Raw genomic sequence first — 17,356 nt, 5'->3', positions numbered from 1 at the left:
CTACGCCAATCACCCCTGTGTGGGTTGTGGTGATGTCTGATATGTTCCTCTGCCCACCCCAAAGCTGGCCACAAAGCTTTCAAGGGGAGTGTACCAAAGGGCGTGGCTGTGCCGTTGCAGGCAGCCTTGGTGGTCAGGGGGGTTGGCCAGCAGTCTTCCACATTGTGCTGTAGCTCCCAAGCCCATCCCTACCCAGATTTTCCTCTAATGCTGTCCAAGTAACTGAGAAGCTCTCCAACTGCTGACCACAGGAGCTGCCGATGTCAGAGAGACAGCCCACACTCTGCCCCATCTGGGGAGAGAATCCCACGGGTTGGTGGGCAGGTGGAAAAGGTGGAGGAAGGGTTTTTCTCTCTTCTGTCAAATACTCGGCCCCCTTCAAGGTCAGCAAACAAGGCCCAACCTTAATGTTCTTTCAGCTCCCCTGCCTGTTTTGCATAATTTCTGCTCATTTGTCCCATTCCATAGGGTGCAAGGAAGATTCTCCCTCTATTCTACCCAGCACATGATGTGCTAATGGCTCATCTTCTTTCTGGATAATCTAACACACCTTGTTGGGAAAAGGGCCTTTAGAGTGACAGGCTGGGGCTGACAGACAACTTACACTCTGAGTCCTCACTCTTGAAAAAGCCGATGAGTTTGATATGGTCCTCAATGCGCTCAAAGGCTTGGACTTCCAGTTTGCTGTTGATGATCTCCACGGGGTCTTCAATGAGCTGGAATGCCACACACACGACACAAAAGCTGTTCAAATAAGAGAACTTTTCCCTCCTCAGAGGGGAAATCAGGAACATGTATAGAGTGCTTTGGAGGGAAGTTGTGGACTAGGTCCTGGTGCTTCAATGGCCACCCCACCTTCCCCCGCGAGCACAGTCCTTTTCTTAGAGGAACTGACCTTACCTCAAGGGGTAGGCTGATCGGTCTGGGGGCAACTCCATTTCCCTTGCTGGTTATTGATTCAGGAATGGCATGTGACCCAATTCTGGCCAATGAATCTCCAGGGTAGATAAGCCTGAAGGCCTGGTGAAAGTTCTACTTTCCTTTTAAGAGAGCAATGGGAGGCCGGATTTTTCCCCCCACTCAGTGGATATGAATGAGGAAATGTGATATATCAGCTCCTGCTTCTGGCTATCTTATAACCAACTTGAGAATAGTCAGCCTGAGGACAAAGTCAACACACCGAAAAGAACATTATCTGTGATTTACAGAGAAAAATGGAGCTACAGCCCTGACTGATCAAGCCTAAAATCTTCCCTCGCCCTGGTCTTCCATTTGTGTGGGTCAATGACACTGCTTGTTCGTTAAGGTACTTGCATCTAAAAGCGCCCTCCTGGTTGACAGAGCCAGAGCAGGGCCATTGGGCCCACAGTTGTCCTGTTGCCTCCCTCAGCTTTTTTGAGGGCTTATAGGTATGGGTTAGCGAGAGGGCCAAGCAGAGCCTATGCGCACTTTTTTGTAGGAAGTAACCTCCAACTTACTTCCGACCCTCTCTCTGGGTTTCTGAGGCAGTGGGGAAAAGGCAATAGGCCACTGTATTCTAGCTGGTAGATAAGGAATCACCGTTATGGATGTTCTTTATCTGCACAGGCACCTGTGTTCAAAAGAACTTGACTTCACAGCTGTTATTGAAAGTGTGAGTTCATCTATGGAAAAATATTTTTATAATGTTTGTTGCTCTGTTTGCCTGAGCACGTGGATCCCAGGGTGTTGGACCTCCGTGGCTGAGAGGGAGTGTGATATTGGGTGTCTCATTAGCCCTGCCTCTTTTCATCCTGCCTGAGGGGTCACTCAGCTGACTGTTACCCCTCTCCCTACCCCATCTTCCAGGTACTATCCAACTCTCTCCCCTACACTTTTCTTCAGAAGCCCTGGAACAAAGCCAAGGGGATTCTGGGGATGTTTGTGTATAATTGCTAAGAGAATTAACATCTTACGACTACACAGTCCTGATATGTGACCCTCTGGTCGCTAATAAAATAGTTTCTGAGGTGATTGAAGGGCCAGCTTCCCAGTAGACGTATTGCCGTGATATAGGCATGCTTTCGTTTTTTTGTGAAGCTTGAGATATCTTTCTTAGACCAGGTCAGCTTATTCACCTTCTCTGTTCTTACTTTGGGCTTTTACTTCCCCCTGTATTTGAACCCAAACAGTGCCATGCAGGGCCACTGTGCATAAATGCTCACGTCCAAGAGAAACTCCACCAAGACGTCAGCTGCAAACTCGCCATCGAACTCAATTGTGCGATCACCCTTAAGAACATACAGACTTCCTTCTTCATCAAAACCTAAAAAATAAACAAAGGGTTCCCCAAATAAAGTCATTCCGATGTAGGAAGAGCCATCCTATTGGCCACGGTCTGGCTCAGGGTCCCTGGGTGACATGGGGTCAGGCTCAGTGGAACTAGCATGAACCCTAGGATCAGTTCCCTTGCAGCCACACCTCTGAAGGGCTCCCAGAGTGGAAACTCAAAATGAAATAGTCAAGAACCAAAAATCTAATCTCCACTCCACCACTGCTTTAATTTTCCAAAAGTATTGCTGACCCCATTCTCCTTATCAAAAAGTTTTCATGCCCACTGCCTACCTGGCTTTTTAGCCTGGCATTCAAGCCCTTCCACAACCTAGTGCCAGCCCTATCCTTTACATCCTCCCTTGGGTGGACCCATGCTCCCTTGAGAACTGCATTCCTCATCCCTGTGCAACTCCCTTGGCTTTCTGCCCAAGAGCTGCTGTGAAAGGGGACATGAAGGAAAAATCACAGCACACGATTCTCTGCACAGATGTTCTCCTTGGGCCTAGAGTGACCTTCACCACCACCACCACCCCCTTGCCCATCTCGGTCAACTCCTTTGGGTCTCAGCTTACGACCCATTTTTCCAGAGAAGGCTGCTCCAATCTCCCTTGCCATTATGGATCTACTCTCAGCTCCATTTAGAGGTATTCACTATAACAGCGAGCCCTCTATAAGGGTAGGGCTGCTGTCCTCTTGGGATCCCAGTGCCTTGAATGGAGTCTGGACACACTGGGCTCCCCATAAATGTTTGCAGCCAGAATGAACAGCTTGCTTTTCTATTGTAGCTGAATTCTGCACATCTTTTCCCAGTCTGCTGATAACGCTGCAAGGGCAGGTTCTGCATCTTCTTTCCTACCCTCCGTCACTCTCAGCGTAATGCTGTGTACTTTCACAGATGCTTGCTGGAGAACTGCATTTCTCCCCAGGAATGCTAAATAGCTGAGGCTGGCCTTAAGTCCAACGGCATGGCATCCTTAATTCCTTAGATTAATTGTTTTCAAACTCTCGGATTAGCTGAAGGATGCCTTCTCCAGATGAACTCTTCTGCAGAACCTCTAGGAAAGGGAGGCTGGCCCACTGCCCACCGTGTCCCAGGGCACTTCTGAAGAACCCATGGCACACCATGGAGCACCGTTTGTAAATCTAAAGGAGCAATGGGCCAGGTATCCCTGAAGCAGGCAGTGACTGATCACAAAGGGTGCCATGGGGAACCTCAGCCAGTGTCCTGCTGTTAGATTTTTCTCTGAGTGAAACCAGTTAAGAGGTTGTTGCACCAGTCCAGAGACCAAACTCAGGCACATGGAAATGGGGATGGAGATCAAGGAGCAGGGCCACAAAATACAACTGTCCTGTAAACTCCGAGGATCGAATAGTCAGAAAGAACCTGCCCCATTTCATTTAGAGGTTCATTTAGACATTTAAACCCCCATCACATCCTCCATGGGGAGGATATCCACCAGTCCATTCTTATGAATATTTACCCAGCTTGTCCTCCCTAAATTTTTAGATTTCTGGAACACCAGCTTTTTCCTCTAACTAAATTTACTGGAAATTCTCCCAAATTCAACTTCTCATTAAAACAGTGGGAAGGGAGGGCTTCCCTGGTGGCTCAGTGGTTGAGAGTCCGCCTGCCGATGCAGGGGACACGGGTTCATGCCCCGGTCTGGGAGGATCCCAAATGCCGCGGAGCGGCTGGGCCCGTGAGCCATGACCATCGAGCCTGCGCATCTGGAGCCTGTGCTCCGCAATGGGAAAGGCCACAACAGTGAGAGGCCCGTGTACCGCAAAATAAAAAAAATAATAATTCATTATTATTTTATAGTCATGAGTTCTTCCTTGTAGTTAACCTAAATATTGTTTCTTACAATTTAAATCTTTCTTTAAAAAAGCTATTCTTGAAAATAAAATAGAAAACAGTTGTTTGAAATTCTCTAAGATAATGCAGTTTCGCGTGCCTGAAGGTATTTACTGAACCACCACTAATCTTTTTTATCCTGTGCTTACTACTCCAAATCCAATTAACCTTTCTTCAAAGGTCCTGTTTTATAACCTCCTGCTCTCTTTTAATAGCCACCCTTCACTGCTCATGCAGAAAAAGTGAAATGGGCAATACACATCTGGGGGTGTTTCAACCCAGCGGAGTAACGTATACTCTGTCTCTTTGGGATTAGAGGTGTAAGAATCTTAAATCGCACTTGCACTTAACCATGACATATTGACACAAGAGATTACAACTTGCACTGTGCAGTCGCTTGCTTAACCATACCTCATCTAAATCCTCCCTTTCACCCTTGGTGACAATGCCCAGCTGGGCTTTGGACTTAAATTTAGAAACCACTGGGACCCTAGAGTCACTACTATTAATGACATTCTTTGTTGGCTGCTTCAGCCAAGAGGTCAGGAAATAATAGGTGTTGGAAAAAGAGATTTGATCTCCCTCAAAGGGTTCACCATGTCAGTGAGATAGAGAGGTTAGGCTTTTTTTTTTAACTGACGTATAGCTGATTTACAATGTTGTGTTAGTTTCATATGTACAGCAAAGTGATTCAGTTATACATGCATATATATTTGGTTTTTGTAGATTCTTTTCCCATATAGGTTATTACAGAATATTGAGTATAGTTCCCTGTGCTATACAGTAAGCCCTTGTTATTTATCTATTTTATGTATAGTAGTGTGTATATGTTACTTCCAAATTCCTAATTTATACTTCCCACCCGCCATCGAGAAGCTAGCCTTTTAACATGATCTAGAAGCTGGAAATAAAGGTTTGAATCTTTTTTTTTTTTTTTGCGGTGCGCGGGCCTCTCACTGTTGTGGCCTCTCCCGTTGCGGAGCACAGGCTCCGGACGCACAGGCTCAGCGGCCATGGCTCACGGGCCCAGCCGCTCCACGGCATGTGGGATCCTCCCGGACCGGGGCGCGAACCCATGTCCCTTGCATCGGCAGGCGGACTCTCAACCACTGCGCCACCAGGGAAGCCCAAGGTTTGAATCTTTAGTGTCTATTTCTCCAGGAAGAAACCCTCTTCCTTGTACTGATACAAAGATATATTAGATGACTAATGTGAAATTATTTAATTCAGACCTGTATTTACTTTTGTGAGACTCTTCCCCAAGCCAAGATTAAGGTATGCAGGATCATTTTAAATTTATTTAAAAATAGTCTAGTTATCATGCAAGAAAAAATGACTGTACTTTTTTTTTTGCAAGACACATTTGTTTCTTCATGATATATCTCAAAGAAAATCACACTTACCCAGTTTCTTGGCAAGCTTGGCTTCTTTCTTGGCATCCACCATCACAAAGCCTATATCTTTATGTTCCAGGACTTGGGCCACAAGCTGAAGGGAGAGACAAGTAGGAGAGTAAGTGAATCAAGATCAGAAAGACTGTAGAAAATACCACGGGATACTATGTTGATATGTTGACAAGAGGATTTTCCTCCATACTTCCTGTTACTCTGTGACCAGTTCAAGCAGCAATGTAGGGGTTCTATGCTTATGCTATGCCCTCAGTAGAAGGATGATTCAGTAGAATTCTGAGAAGGAAGGAGAGAAAAGTGTAAGGACCAGATCTAAGATGTAAGATTTGGAAGACCTTGTCACACACCCTTCTCTGCCCTCAGGGTAGATAAAATTTGAATTGGGAGACAGCGGGATCAGAAAGGAAGCAAAAAGTACTAGATACCCACAGATACCTAACATGGGGCCTGGAGCCCATCGCAGCTACCAAACGAACCTTGGGTTCAGTGGGGTCTCAAAAGATGCCAGATAGGCTGAGGGACCTTAGGACAAAGGAGACCTGTGACCCCAGTACCCAAGATAATCCTCAAGTCCCTCCACCCCGTGGGCTTGAGGAGTAAGAAAGCCCATTGAGTGTATCTGGTAAAAAGACCAGAGGCAGCCTCTGAAGTTTTCCTGCTTCCAGTTGAGAGGAAGAACTATCAGAGTACCTGGGTGGAAGCATAGCCCCGAAGGTGAAGAGGATACAACAGTGTCAGGTGGACAGATGGCTGTAAACTACTCTGGGTGGACACCAGCCTAGATGATGACACCAAGCCCAAGACTGGCATCGTGTTAAGCTCCCTGAAACTTAGATATACGGAAGTAGGGAGACCCTCAGTTGCCTGAGATCTAATTCCTGCCATCTGGCTGAATGGAAGCTTAAAATAGAATAGAGTGGAGAAGCTACCAAAAAGATCATGTAATACTAATATTACATTTCTTTATTTACAATTTAAAAAAATAATTGTAGATTAACATGCAGTTGTAAGAAATAATACAGAGAGATCCCTCGTACATTTTACCCAGTTTGCCCCAAAGTAACGTCTTGGAAAACTGTAATACAATATCAAAACTGGATGTTGGCATTTATATAGCAAAGATACAGAACATTTCCGTAACCAAGAGGATCCCTCATGTTGTCCTTTTATAGTCACATCCACTTGCTTCCACCTTCATCCCTTCCCTAACCCTTGGCAACCACACCTTCATTTCTTCCCTCACCTTTGGCAACCACTAATCTGTTCCCCATTTCTTTTCATTTCAAGAATGTTATATAAGTTGAATCATATAATATGTAACCTTTTGGGTTGGTCTTTTTTTACTCATCATATTTCTCTGGAGATTCATCCAGATTCTTGTGTATATTAATAGATCATTATTTTGTATTACTGAGCAGTATTTCCGTGGTACTGAGGTACCACAGTTTCTTTAATTATTCACCCATTGGAGGGCATCTGGGCTGTTTCAAGTTTTTGGCTATTATGAATAAAGCTGCTATAAACATTCATGTACAGGTTTTTGTGTGAAGGTTAGTATTAATTTCTTTACGATAAATACTCAGGAGTGAAATTGCTGGGTTGGATCATAATTGCATAGCTTTTAAAGAAACTGCTGATTGTTTTCCTGAGTGGCTGTACCACTTTACATTCCCAACAGCAATGTATTGATGAGTGATCCAGTTTTTCTGCATCCTTACCAACATTTGTTGTTGTCACTAATTTTTATTTTAGCTGTTCTAATAGATGTGTGGTGATATCTCATTACAGTTTTAATGCATTTCCCTAATGGCTAACGATGATGAACTTATTTGCCATCGGTATGCTGTCTTCCATGAAATACCTGTTCACGTCTCTTGTCTATTTTCCAAATAGATTATTTTTTGGTAGTTGAGTTTTGAGAGCTCTTTAAATATTAGTCCTTTGTTGGATATGTGGTTTACAAATATTTTCTCCGACTCTGTAGCTTATCTTTTCATCCTCCTAATAGGGTCTTTCACAGAACAAAAGTTTTTAATTTTGATGAAGTCATATTTATCATTTTCCATTTATGAATTGTGCTTTTGGTGTTAAGTCTAAGAACCCTTTGCCTAATCCCGTATCCTGAAATGTTTTTCTAATTTTTTCCTAAAAGCTTTAGAGTTTTTTGTTTGTTTGTTTGTTTGTTTTGTTTTGTTCCCCATGGCTTTCAGGATCTTAGTTCCCTGACCAGGGATTGAACCTGGGCCATGACAGTGAAAGTGCTGAGTCCTAACCACTAGCCTGCCAGGGAACTCCCTAAAAGTTTTAGAGTTTTAAGTTCCTCTAAGGCTAAGGATATTGGGCGGAAGCACAGACAGCTGCTCTGTGGAGTGCCTCTGGTGACGGAGTGGCGGGGGGGGGGGGGGGCTAATGAGAGTTCTAGTACTCTAGTGGGCGGGGGGGGGGGGGGGGGGGGGACACGACACAGGTAACAAATGACACCTGCACCCCTCAGGCGGTTTTCTCTTCTTTCTTAGATTTTGACTGAGACTAAGAAAGGCTTAGGATGAACGATATCATCAGTGTTTAGATTATGACTCATCTTGAGCGTCCCTGTAATGCTTAAACAGGTCTTTCTGTGAAGTCACTTGGCTTTACTCTATTGCATTCAATTTATTAGACACGGTTATTTTTGAATGAGTTTTCTGGTTTTCAGTGTAAGCCACTCTGTCCTATTTAGTGCTATCAAAACGTTAACTTAAATGCTCCCTTTCTATCATTAAAAATTAATGATGATGAGACCTGATGGCTTTGTGATATTAGTAAGTTTCCCAACTCCTAAAGCATGAGCTTCTAACAGTGGTTCTTAAACTTCTGTGTGCATAAGAATCACCTGGAGCACTGGTTAAAATGGGGCTTTCTGGGCTTCAGCGCCAGAAAGTAGAGAATAGAGCTGGGGTGGAGCTCAAGTATCTACATTTTCATAAACCACACTACCAAGCCCCATGATTCTGACACAGCAGATCCCGTACCACACTCTGGAAAACTACTATAAATGCTTGTCAGTTCATCCAAAAGTGCTGTGGCATGATATTTTCCAGCTGTGACCCACAGGCCATGCTTAGCCCTGTTGGCCACTTCATCTTACGTGTAGGAGAGAAATATTAATAATAGTAAGAATATTAGAGATTAACTGAGAATTAAACAGAGAATTTAACTCTGACCTCTCCTAGACATACATCACCACATTTTATTGGTTTCTTAGGTAGATACCAACGTGTGCCTTTCCTAGGCTTGTAAAGCATGCCCTTCTCATTACCTTATTGATATTTATATGTGACATTTGAAGATATATGAGTGGAAGGTGCTAGCTCAGGCAAATTCAGTTCTGTTTTTCTGCTTTTCTGTTTAAGCACAGCCAATTATTGTCCTAGGCACGGATGGATAGACAGAGCTGGCAGTCACAGATGGTCCAGGAACCTGTGCTAGCTGAGACCTGCCCACCTTCTCCTTGGTACCCTTACACACAATCCCTGCGGTGTCCTGTCACTCTCGCCTCCCACCGCGATTAGGCCCAAAGCCTGCCCACTTGAGCTCTGTCATCACTTCCATCAGCCCTAGCAAGCACCCTTCTTTGGCCCAGGTCAAGGGTGGCCAGGGCTGGCAGCCACCCAAGAGAGAGCAGTGAGATGGATGGGGGAGAAGGGCTGTGGCGAAAGACTGGGAACTTCTGGGCTGACTCCTAACATGACCATTCTCTCCAGGACCAAGAACCCCTGCTGGGCTGATGGGGCTGGCCAGACACTGTCCGCCTCTCCCGCTTGGCTTCATCTCCACCTTTGCTCTGGTCCTAGATTTCCAGCTCATAGTTTCCATTCTCCATTCTCTTGCACCACAATCCCACTGGGCTCACTCCAGTTGCTGCCAGCCTGGCCTTGGCTGCAAAGCCCAGCTCCAGACTCATCTTTGACTCCAGCCTCCTTTTTGTGAATTCCAATAGCCCATTACAGGGACACAGCACTCTGGCACTTATTTTGCAATCATTAGGGTTCTGTATTGTGCCTCTTTCCTCCCTAAGGAGAAAAAGCCCATTTTGTGCTTCTTTTGTATCTCATATAGTTCCTTAGAGACACTCAGCATACTTTGGATGAATGAATGGACTGGCCCAAATACTTCAAAAGTTTAAGAGGCTTTTGAGCCAAAGGGCGAAGAGGAAATTGTTACCAATTACAGTGATTAAAATTTACAACCATGAGGAGGAGAAAAGGCAGAGTCAATATGTTTCCTAAATTCCCAGAAAACTGAAATACTCTTTTCAGATTGGACTCCAGTTTTCTCCTGTTGACTTATAATCTTTCCTCTGCTGGTTTTGTCTGTTTGGTTGATTGGTTGGTTGGTTGGTTACTTCTCGGATAGTCTTGCCTCTTGTCCATCCTAGAGACTGGGGTTGTCTCATCAGTTGGTACGTGCAGCCGCTGGGCATTGGTGCAGTGCTCCTTCTTTCCAAGAACATTAGGATCTGCTTTGACCATTGCTGATTCTTTTGAGTACAAAAATAACTTTATATAAAAAAAGTTATATTAAATAATATGCATAACTCAGTAGTAAAAATGTGGATATTCATATAGTATGTCCTTTCTCTTTGTTTTTAAATAAATTTATTTATTTTATTTATTTATTATTTTTTGGCTGCGTTGGGTCTTCGTTGTTGTGCATGGGCTTTCTCTAGTTGCAGCGAGCAGGGACTACTCTGCTGTGGCTCACGGGCTTCTCACTGTGGTGGCTTCTCTTGTTGTGGAGCATGGGCTCTAGGCATGTGGGCTTCAGTAGTTGTGGTTCGCGGGCTGTAGAGTGGAGGCTCAGTAGTTGTGGCGCCCGGGCTTAGTTGCTCCGCGGCATGTGGGATCTTCCGGGACCAGGGCTCAAACCCGTGTCCCCTGTATTGGCAGGCGGATGCGGTGTCCTGTCACTCTCGCCTCCCACCGTGATTAGGCCCAAAGCCTGCCCACTTGAGCTCTGTCATCACTTCCATCAGCCCTAGCAAGCACCCTTCTTTGGCCCAGGTCAAGGGTGGCCAGGGCTGGCAGCCACCCAAGAGAGAGCAGTGAGATGGATGGGGGAGAAGGGCTGTGGCGAAAGACTGGGAACTTCTGGGCTGACTCCTAACATGACCATTCTCTCCAGGACCAAGAACCCCTGCTGGGCTGATGGGGCTGGCCAGACACTGTCCGCCTCTCCCGCTTGGCTTCATCTCCACCTTTGCTCTGGTCCTAGATTTCCAGCTCATAGTTTCCATTCTCCATTCTCTTGCACCACAATCCCACTGGGCTCACTCCAGTTGCTGCCAGCCTGGCCTTGGCTGCAAAGCCCAGCTCCAGACTCATCTTTGACTCCAGCCTCCTTTTTGTGAATTCCAATAGCCCATTACAGGGACACAGCACTCTGGCACTTATTTTGCAATCATTAGGGTTCTGTATTGTGCCTCTTTCCTCCCTAAGGAGAAAAAGCCCATTTTGTGCTTCTTTTGTATCTCATATAGTTCCTTAGAGACACTCAGCATACTTTGGATGAATGAATGGACTGGCCCAAATACTTCAAAAGTTTAAGAGGCTTTTGAGCCAAAGGGCGAAGAGGAAATTGTTACCAATTACAGTGATTAAAATTTACAACCATGAGGAGGAGAAAAGGCAGAGTCAATATGTTTCCTAAATTCCCAGAAAACTGAAATACTCTTTTCAGATTGGACTCCAGTTTTCTCCTGTTGACTTATAATCTTTCCTCTGCTGGTTTTGTCTGTTTGGTTGATTGGTTGGTTGGTTGGTTACTTCTCGGATAGTCTTGCCTCTTGTCCATCCTAGAGACTGGGGTTGTCTCATCAGTTGGTACGTGCAGCCGCTGGGCATTGGTGCAGTGCTCCTTCTTTCCAAGAACATTAGGATCTGCTTTGACCATTGCTGATTCTTTTGAGTACAAAAATAACTTTATATAAAAAAAGTTATATTAAATAATATGCATAACTCAGTAGTAAAAATGTGGATATTCATATAGTATGTCCTTTCTCTTTGTTTTTAAATAAATTTATTTATTTTATTTATTTATTATTTTTTGGCTGCGTTGGGTCTTCGTTGTTGTGCATGGGCTTTCTCTAGTTGCAGCGAGCAGGGACTACTCTGCTGTGGCTCACGGGCTTCTCACTGTGGTGGCTTCTCTTGTTGTGGAGCATGGGCTCTAGGCATGTGGGCTTCAGTAGTTGTGGTTCGCGGGCTGTAGAGTGGAGGCTCAGTAGTTGTGGCGCCCGGGCTTAGTTGCTCCGCGGCATGTGGGATCTTCCGGGACCAGGGCTCAAACCCGTGTCCCCTGTATTGGCAGGCGGATTCTCAACCACTGTGCCACCAGGGAAGCCCCCTGTCCTTTCTCTTTTTAAATTTTGCATTGTGTAGGTATTTATTGTACCATTGTTACCTCTGTAATGATGTGGTAGAAATAGATCTCAGCTGTAAATGAATAAATGACCCAGGAATCCTAATGGTTAAGAGTACACCGCTTGGCATCAGAGACGTGGATTCCTGACTTGGTCATAAGTGCTCACTCTTCTGTAAAATATGGACAATACCAATATCTATTTCATAAGGCTGTTTTGAAGAAGATAAGTGACATAATGTGTAAAGTTCTTGACACAGTTTTTGGCATATGCAGTAAGTGCTTAATAAGTGTTATATTTTCTTCTTACTATTCTGATAGCTGGATAGGGTTCTGAACCTTGTACTAATTCAGAAATACCAAAGCCTAACATATTGGGATGGAAAAAGAACAACAATTACTAATTGAGGACCTACTGTGATCAAGGTTCCATGCTAAACAAAAGTGTAAGACACATTCCAGAGTCAAGGACCTTGTGATTTCATTAGGGAGGAAGCTAATAAAAAATTAGCTGATAAGTGTTAAAGGACTAGGACAGAAAATAAGGGCTATGGAGACAGAGCAAGAGAGCTCGTGGGCAGGGAGGTCAAATCATACGGAGCTTCATAAGCTATGATAAGGAGTATAGATTTAATTTCCATGCACTCAAGATGAAATCCAAAATCCCTAACATAGCCAATAAGACCCTGCACGGTTTGGCCTGCCTGCCTCTCCAGCCTCATTTGGGGCCACTCTGCCTCTTACTTAACACACTCGTCTTCGGCTGCTCAAAACAGCAAATTCTTTCCTGAATCAGGAGGTCTCTGCACAGGATCACCTCGTTCAGCTCCCACGTCCTAGACCAAGACATGGGCCGCAGCTGCCCACAGGGATGCCTGGTTGTATTCACAGAAAGACACTCAACATGCTCTGCTTCTGTGCATGCCCTTCCCTCTTCCTAAAAGATCTTTCCCTCCACTTTTTGCCAACTCCTATTTCTCCCTGAAGTCTGCACATAAATGTCAGTTGCTCAGAGGGCATTTCCTGACTCCCAGTCTGAATTGGGTGCCCTTTCTACACTTGTCCATAGAGCCCTGTGCTTTTCCTTCACAGCCCTTTCTCAGTTTGTGAGTACACGTTCACTTATACGATCATTTGTCTATCAACTATCCACGTGCGAGCCTGTAAGCTCCATGTCCCTGTCTGCTTTTCTCCATATACTATCTCCAGCACCCAGTACAGTACCTGAGCAGAGGAGAGCTCAAAAATATTAGTTTATTAAATAAATGAGTGGAAGAAAGAGGGGAGACCAGCTAGACCTTGAGAGAGGAGGAGTGTCTGGATAAGCAGAGGACAGCAGCAAAGACATCCAAGGAAGAAAAAGCAGCATAAATAGGTGAAGGTTTGGAGAGGCAAATGCACAGTGTGAGTGTAAGAGAAGAGGCTTCTGTCCTCGAGCAGAGGGCTTCTCAGGGGAGCTGAAAGGCGTAGTGTATTTAAGGCATGTTAGAAAAAGAGCACGTAGGACTTGGGATATTAGGACTAGCGGTTCCGATTTGGGAGATGTTTGAGTAGAAGAACAATATGGCTAATTTGAGTTCAGAGAGGGTTGATCTAAGGGCGTAGACCAGGCAGATAGAAAAGAAGAGTAGAAGCGAAGGTGACCAGTTGGGAGACTGAGTGGGAGAAGACTGGTCTCCAGCTAAGGCAGCACATGAAGTAACTCGTGAGGTAATGTTAGAGGTTGAGAATCATTCAGACCTGGTAACTATTTCATGACCTTGGAGAAGCTGGGGGGAACCAAGGAGAGAAGGAGGCAAGATGATTCCAGGGTCTCCAGCCAGGGAACAGAGTGAAGGGTAAACAGAGATGTCAGGAGGACATGCCAGAACCACAAGCCAGCTTCTCAGCTTGGATTTAGAGGCAATGAGTTCATGGCCATGGAAATCCAGCCGAGAGCTGGACGTGCCAACCTGGAGCTTGGGGGACAGGTCCTAAAGGCACTGTGCAAGTGAGGGGTGAAGGAGTGAGGAGAGTGTACGAGAAAACCACAGGGGCCAGGACTGGCCGCCTTGTAGGAGGTGAGAGAAGGAGGCTGTGTGGAGGCCAAGGAACACAGCCTCGTGACTCCAAAGTCATGAGAAGCTTGAGAACGAGCAGGTGGTCAGATCAAGAGTTGCAGGGAGTCACAGAGATGGGACCACTGTGAGGTCTCTCCTTTCAGGGTAGTAAGGCATGGGTGACCTTTAGCGAGGAGCTGGGACAGAAGCCAAAGCAGTGCGAGTGTGGCCGACGAGTGGGTGGCAAGGACACATAAGAGCAGATGTGGATCACTTGGTCAAAAAGTTTGCCACGAAGGGAAGGGGATACTAACACAGCAGCGCCAGGGGACACGTTCCCTTTGGCCTCAGAGGACAGGACATGCAAGATGCCCTCTCTGTCTATGTGTGTCCCTCCAAGTCCAGTCCCTTTGTGGGACATCTCAGCCCTAAACCAAGGATGGGCAGGAAGAAAGATAACACTTCCCAAGAATGGTCTTCCTGGAGGAGAAAGACTGATTTGCTTCATGGTCAGAGGAAGCTGGGGAGGCATGCAGTAGCAGAGACAAGGGAGTGTTTACTTATTAAAGGGAGCTGAGTGGGGGTTACATTCTGCAGGGTCAAGAACCTGAAAAAAATCAAGGGCTGAGAAATTTGGGAGAAAATGTCACAGATCTTTGCTCCAAGGGAATGTCCCTCAGGCCAGTCATTAAAAATACCCTGGCTGCAACCCTGGTCTTTCCATGTAAGCCAAGAGCCAAACAGCTCTTTTCACCCACTGTCCCTGATACCATCTGGCCACACGTCAAGCAATTCAACTACTGTTTGTGTCCTGCCCTGAAACCGGAGAGCTGACGTTTATCTCCGGTAATCTGTCACTTTCCACCGCCCTCAGATGAGGCCCGGGCTATGTATAGCTGGGGGGTTGGCACATGATGTGTCCATGCAAGAGGCAGGCAAGGGAATGGAACAGCTATTTTATGAGATTCAAGTGAACATTGGGGCCTCTTGGGGCTGGACTGGGAGGCTTCTAAAAAAGCCTTGAGAGAAAGGGAGGCTGTTGATTGTTTTTATTAGCACTTTTGGGCTATCACCTTGGTCAAGGCCAAGGAAAAGACCCAGAGGTCATTGCTATGTGTTCTTTCTACTCCACCACATTGAGAAGCCGTATAACAATAACAATAAAAATAACGTCTACTGAGTGCTTGCTATATGCCATATACTGCTCCAACACCTTACATGAATTATCTTATGGAATCTTCACAAAACCCACATGAAGTAGAAGTTTGAGATGAGGAAATAGAGGCACAGAGAGGTTAACCAACTTGCCCAGAGCCACACAGCGTTTAAGTGACACAGCTGGGATTCCAACCCTGACACTCTGGCTCCAGGGCCCAAGCTTTCATCCATTACATTACATTCCCTTCATCTGGGCCTCAGAGGGACCTGGGCCCGAATCCTGGCTCTGCCACTTATCAGGTATGAGACTCTGGGCAGGTCACAACTTCTCTGATTTCAATTTTCTAATCTGAAAATACGAGATCTAATTCTTGCAGGAGTAACATGTATGCAAGTGCTTATGAATGTTTGTTCCCTATAAATTCACTATAGGGCAACCTCATTACCCAAGCTGGTGGTTCTTGAATCTGAGCCCGCGTCAGCATTACCTGGAGGGAAGCCTTGTAAAAACCCAGATTGCTGGGTCCAACCCAGAATTCCTAATTCGGCAGGCCTGGGATGGGACCTACGAGTGTGTATGTCTGACTAGGTCTCAGGAGATGCTCATGCTGCGGGTCCTGGGTCCACACACTGAGAACCACCGCCTTACAACTGTCTCTAACATATAAACACAATCTCCCTGGGTAGCATTTTGTAATGTCCAAAATGACTGACTGAGGGAGGCTGTTCCTGGAGTCCAGGGTTTTTTTTTGTTTTCTGTTTTTCATACTAAAAATATTATTGCAATGGGATTTGGGGGGAAAAATGGATTTGACTGACATGGGGGTGAGGCCATGCCCTTTTCCAATTTTTTCTCAGTAGAGTTCTGTTTCCGAGGGCCTGTGAAAATGCAGTCTGGTAGCCCAAATGCGGACACCCCTTGGTAACCCCCTTCCTGGGAAGAGTCCCACACATTATCCACCGCGTTCCTGCAGCCAGAGAGAGACTATCCCTTTTCTAACGAGACTTTCCATAGGTTGGTGCACTTCCTCAAAAAAAAGAAAAAGAAATCAAGAGGGAAGGACGGAGGCTGCAGCTGGGAGAGCCCTTCTAAATGTAAAATGATGGCAGACAGGCCTCTTTGCTGCATCTCCCCCGTAGCGCACATTAAAAAGCAGAAGAGAAACCTGCTGCTGCTTGGCTGAACTTTACGAAACGTCTGACTAGTGTTTATTTTGATAACATCTGCTAATGACAACAAATGCCACGTACAACTAACCTGAGAGTTAGTCTTCAATGTACTTTCACATACACAATAAATTTGAGAATAGTCCTTTCCTGAGCACCAGACATGGGCCGTTCACTTTACACACACCCCTCTTTTCTCTTCAGAGGAACCCTGCGACAAGGGGTTGGTGGTCTCTATTTTGCAGAGGAAGGGGCTCAGCCTTGAGCAACTCAGTGACCTGCCAACTGTCTGGACAGTATAAGGACTCAGACCCACGGGCTCTCCCTCCTAAGTGTATGCTTCTTCCATTGCTGGGCCATGGTGCAGGCTGCTGTTCATGGGTTGTATTCACTCTTTCCTTTGGGTTCAGGAAATGCTCTCAGTTCCTTCACAGGGAAGCTGGGTGTGTGTGGCCAGGCTAAGGAATGGCTTGGGGTGCTGAGCCAGGGCAGTGTAAGGTAGAGGCAGGTGAGCGTGTGAAGGAGTATCTGCTGGCCCGTCTCCCTGCCCAGCACACAGCAGATGGTGAGGAGAGCTCTGCCTGGCCTGGGGCACCGGGCAGCAGGCAGGCACTCCTGGAACAGGCTCTTTGGGCACTGAGAAGTGGCTATGGCCTGCCCAGCCCATCGCACGGCAAGATGGTGCTCTGGCCATGTTCCTGCATGTCTTTCCAAACAGAAATGGCTTATCTGGATCAAACCACATTCAGTCTACAGAAGAGGGAACCTCAGAGGCTTCATTGGACAGATGCAGTACTTTGTGGGAACTGGCTTTTTTAATGGAACGAGTTATAATTTTTTTTTTTGCAATACATCCTACTTTTATTTTTTAAAATCGAAGTGAAATTGATTCACAGTGTTGTATTAGTTTCAGGTGTACAGCAAAGTGATTCAGTTGTACAGGTATATGATATATAATATATATAACATATATATATATATATATATTATGTATATATACCCTTTTTCAGATTCTTTGGAACAAGTCATTTTAGACG

General features: G+C 45.6%; 1 protein-coding gene across 1 annotated transcript in view; it reads right to left on the bottom strand.

The window, feature by feature from the left end:
* Window positions 1–17,356, bottom strand: part of CASQ2 (calsequestrin 2) — a 71,956-nt gene that overhangs the window by 35,260 nt on the left and 19,340 nt on the right. Inside the window, exons 2-4 of the mRNA XM_007454782.1 lie at window positions 5,551–5,635; window positions 2,184–2,284; window positions 605–716 (exon numbers count right to left, since the gene is read on the bottom strand). Of these exons, the coding sequence (XP_007454844.1) occupies window positions 605–716; window positions 2,184–2,284; window positions 5,551–5,635 (298 nt within the window). The remainder of the gene's footprint in view (window positions 1–604; window positions 717–2,183; window positions 2,285–5,550; window positions 5,636–17,356) is intronic.

This window comes from Lipotes vexillifer, unplaced genomic scaffold, assembly GCF_000442215.2.
Source record: "Lipotes vexillifer unplaced genomic scaffold, Lipotes_vexillifer_v1.1 scaffold998, whole genome shotgun sequence".
NCBI classification, from domain to species: Eukaryota; Metazoa; Chordata; class Mammalia; order Artiodactyla; family Lipotidae; genus Lipotes; species Lipotes vexillifer.
The sequence above is the reverse complement of the archived record's forward strand: the minus strand, read 5'-3'. Positions and strand labels throughout refer to the sequence as shown.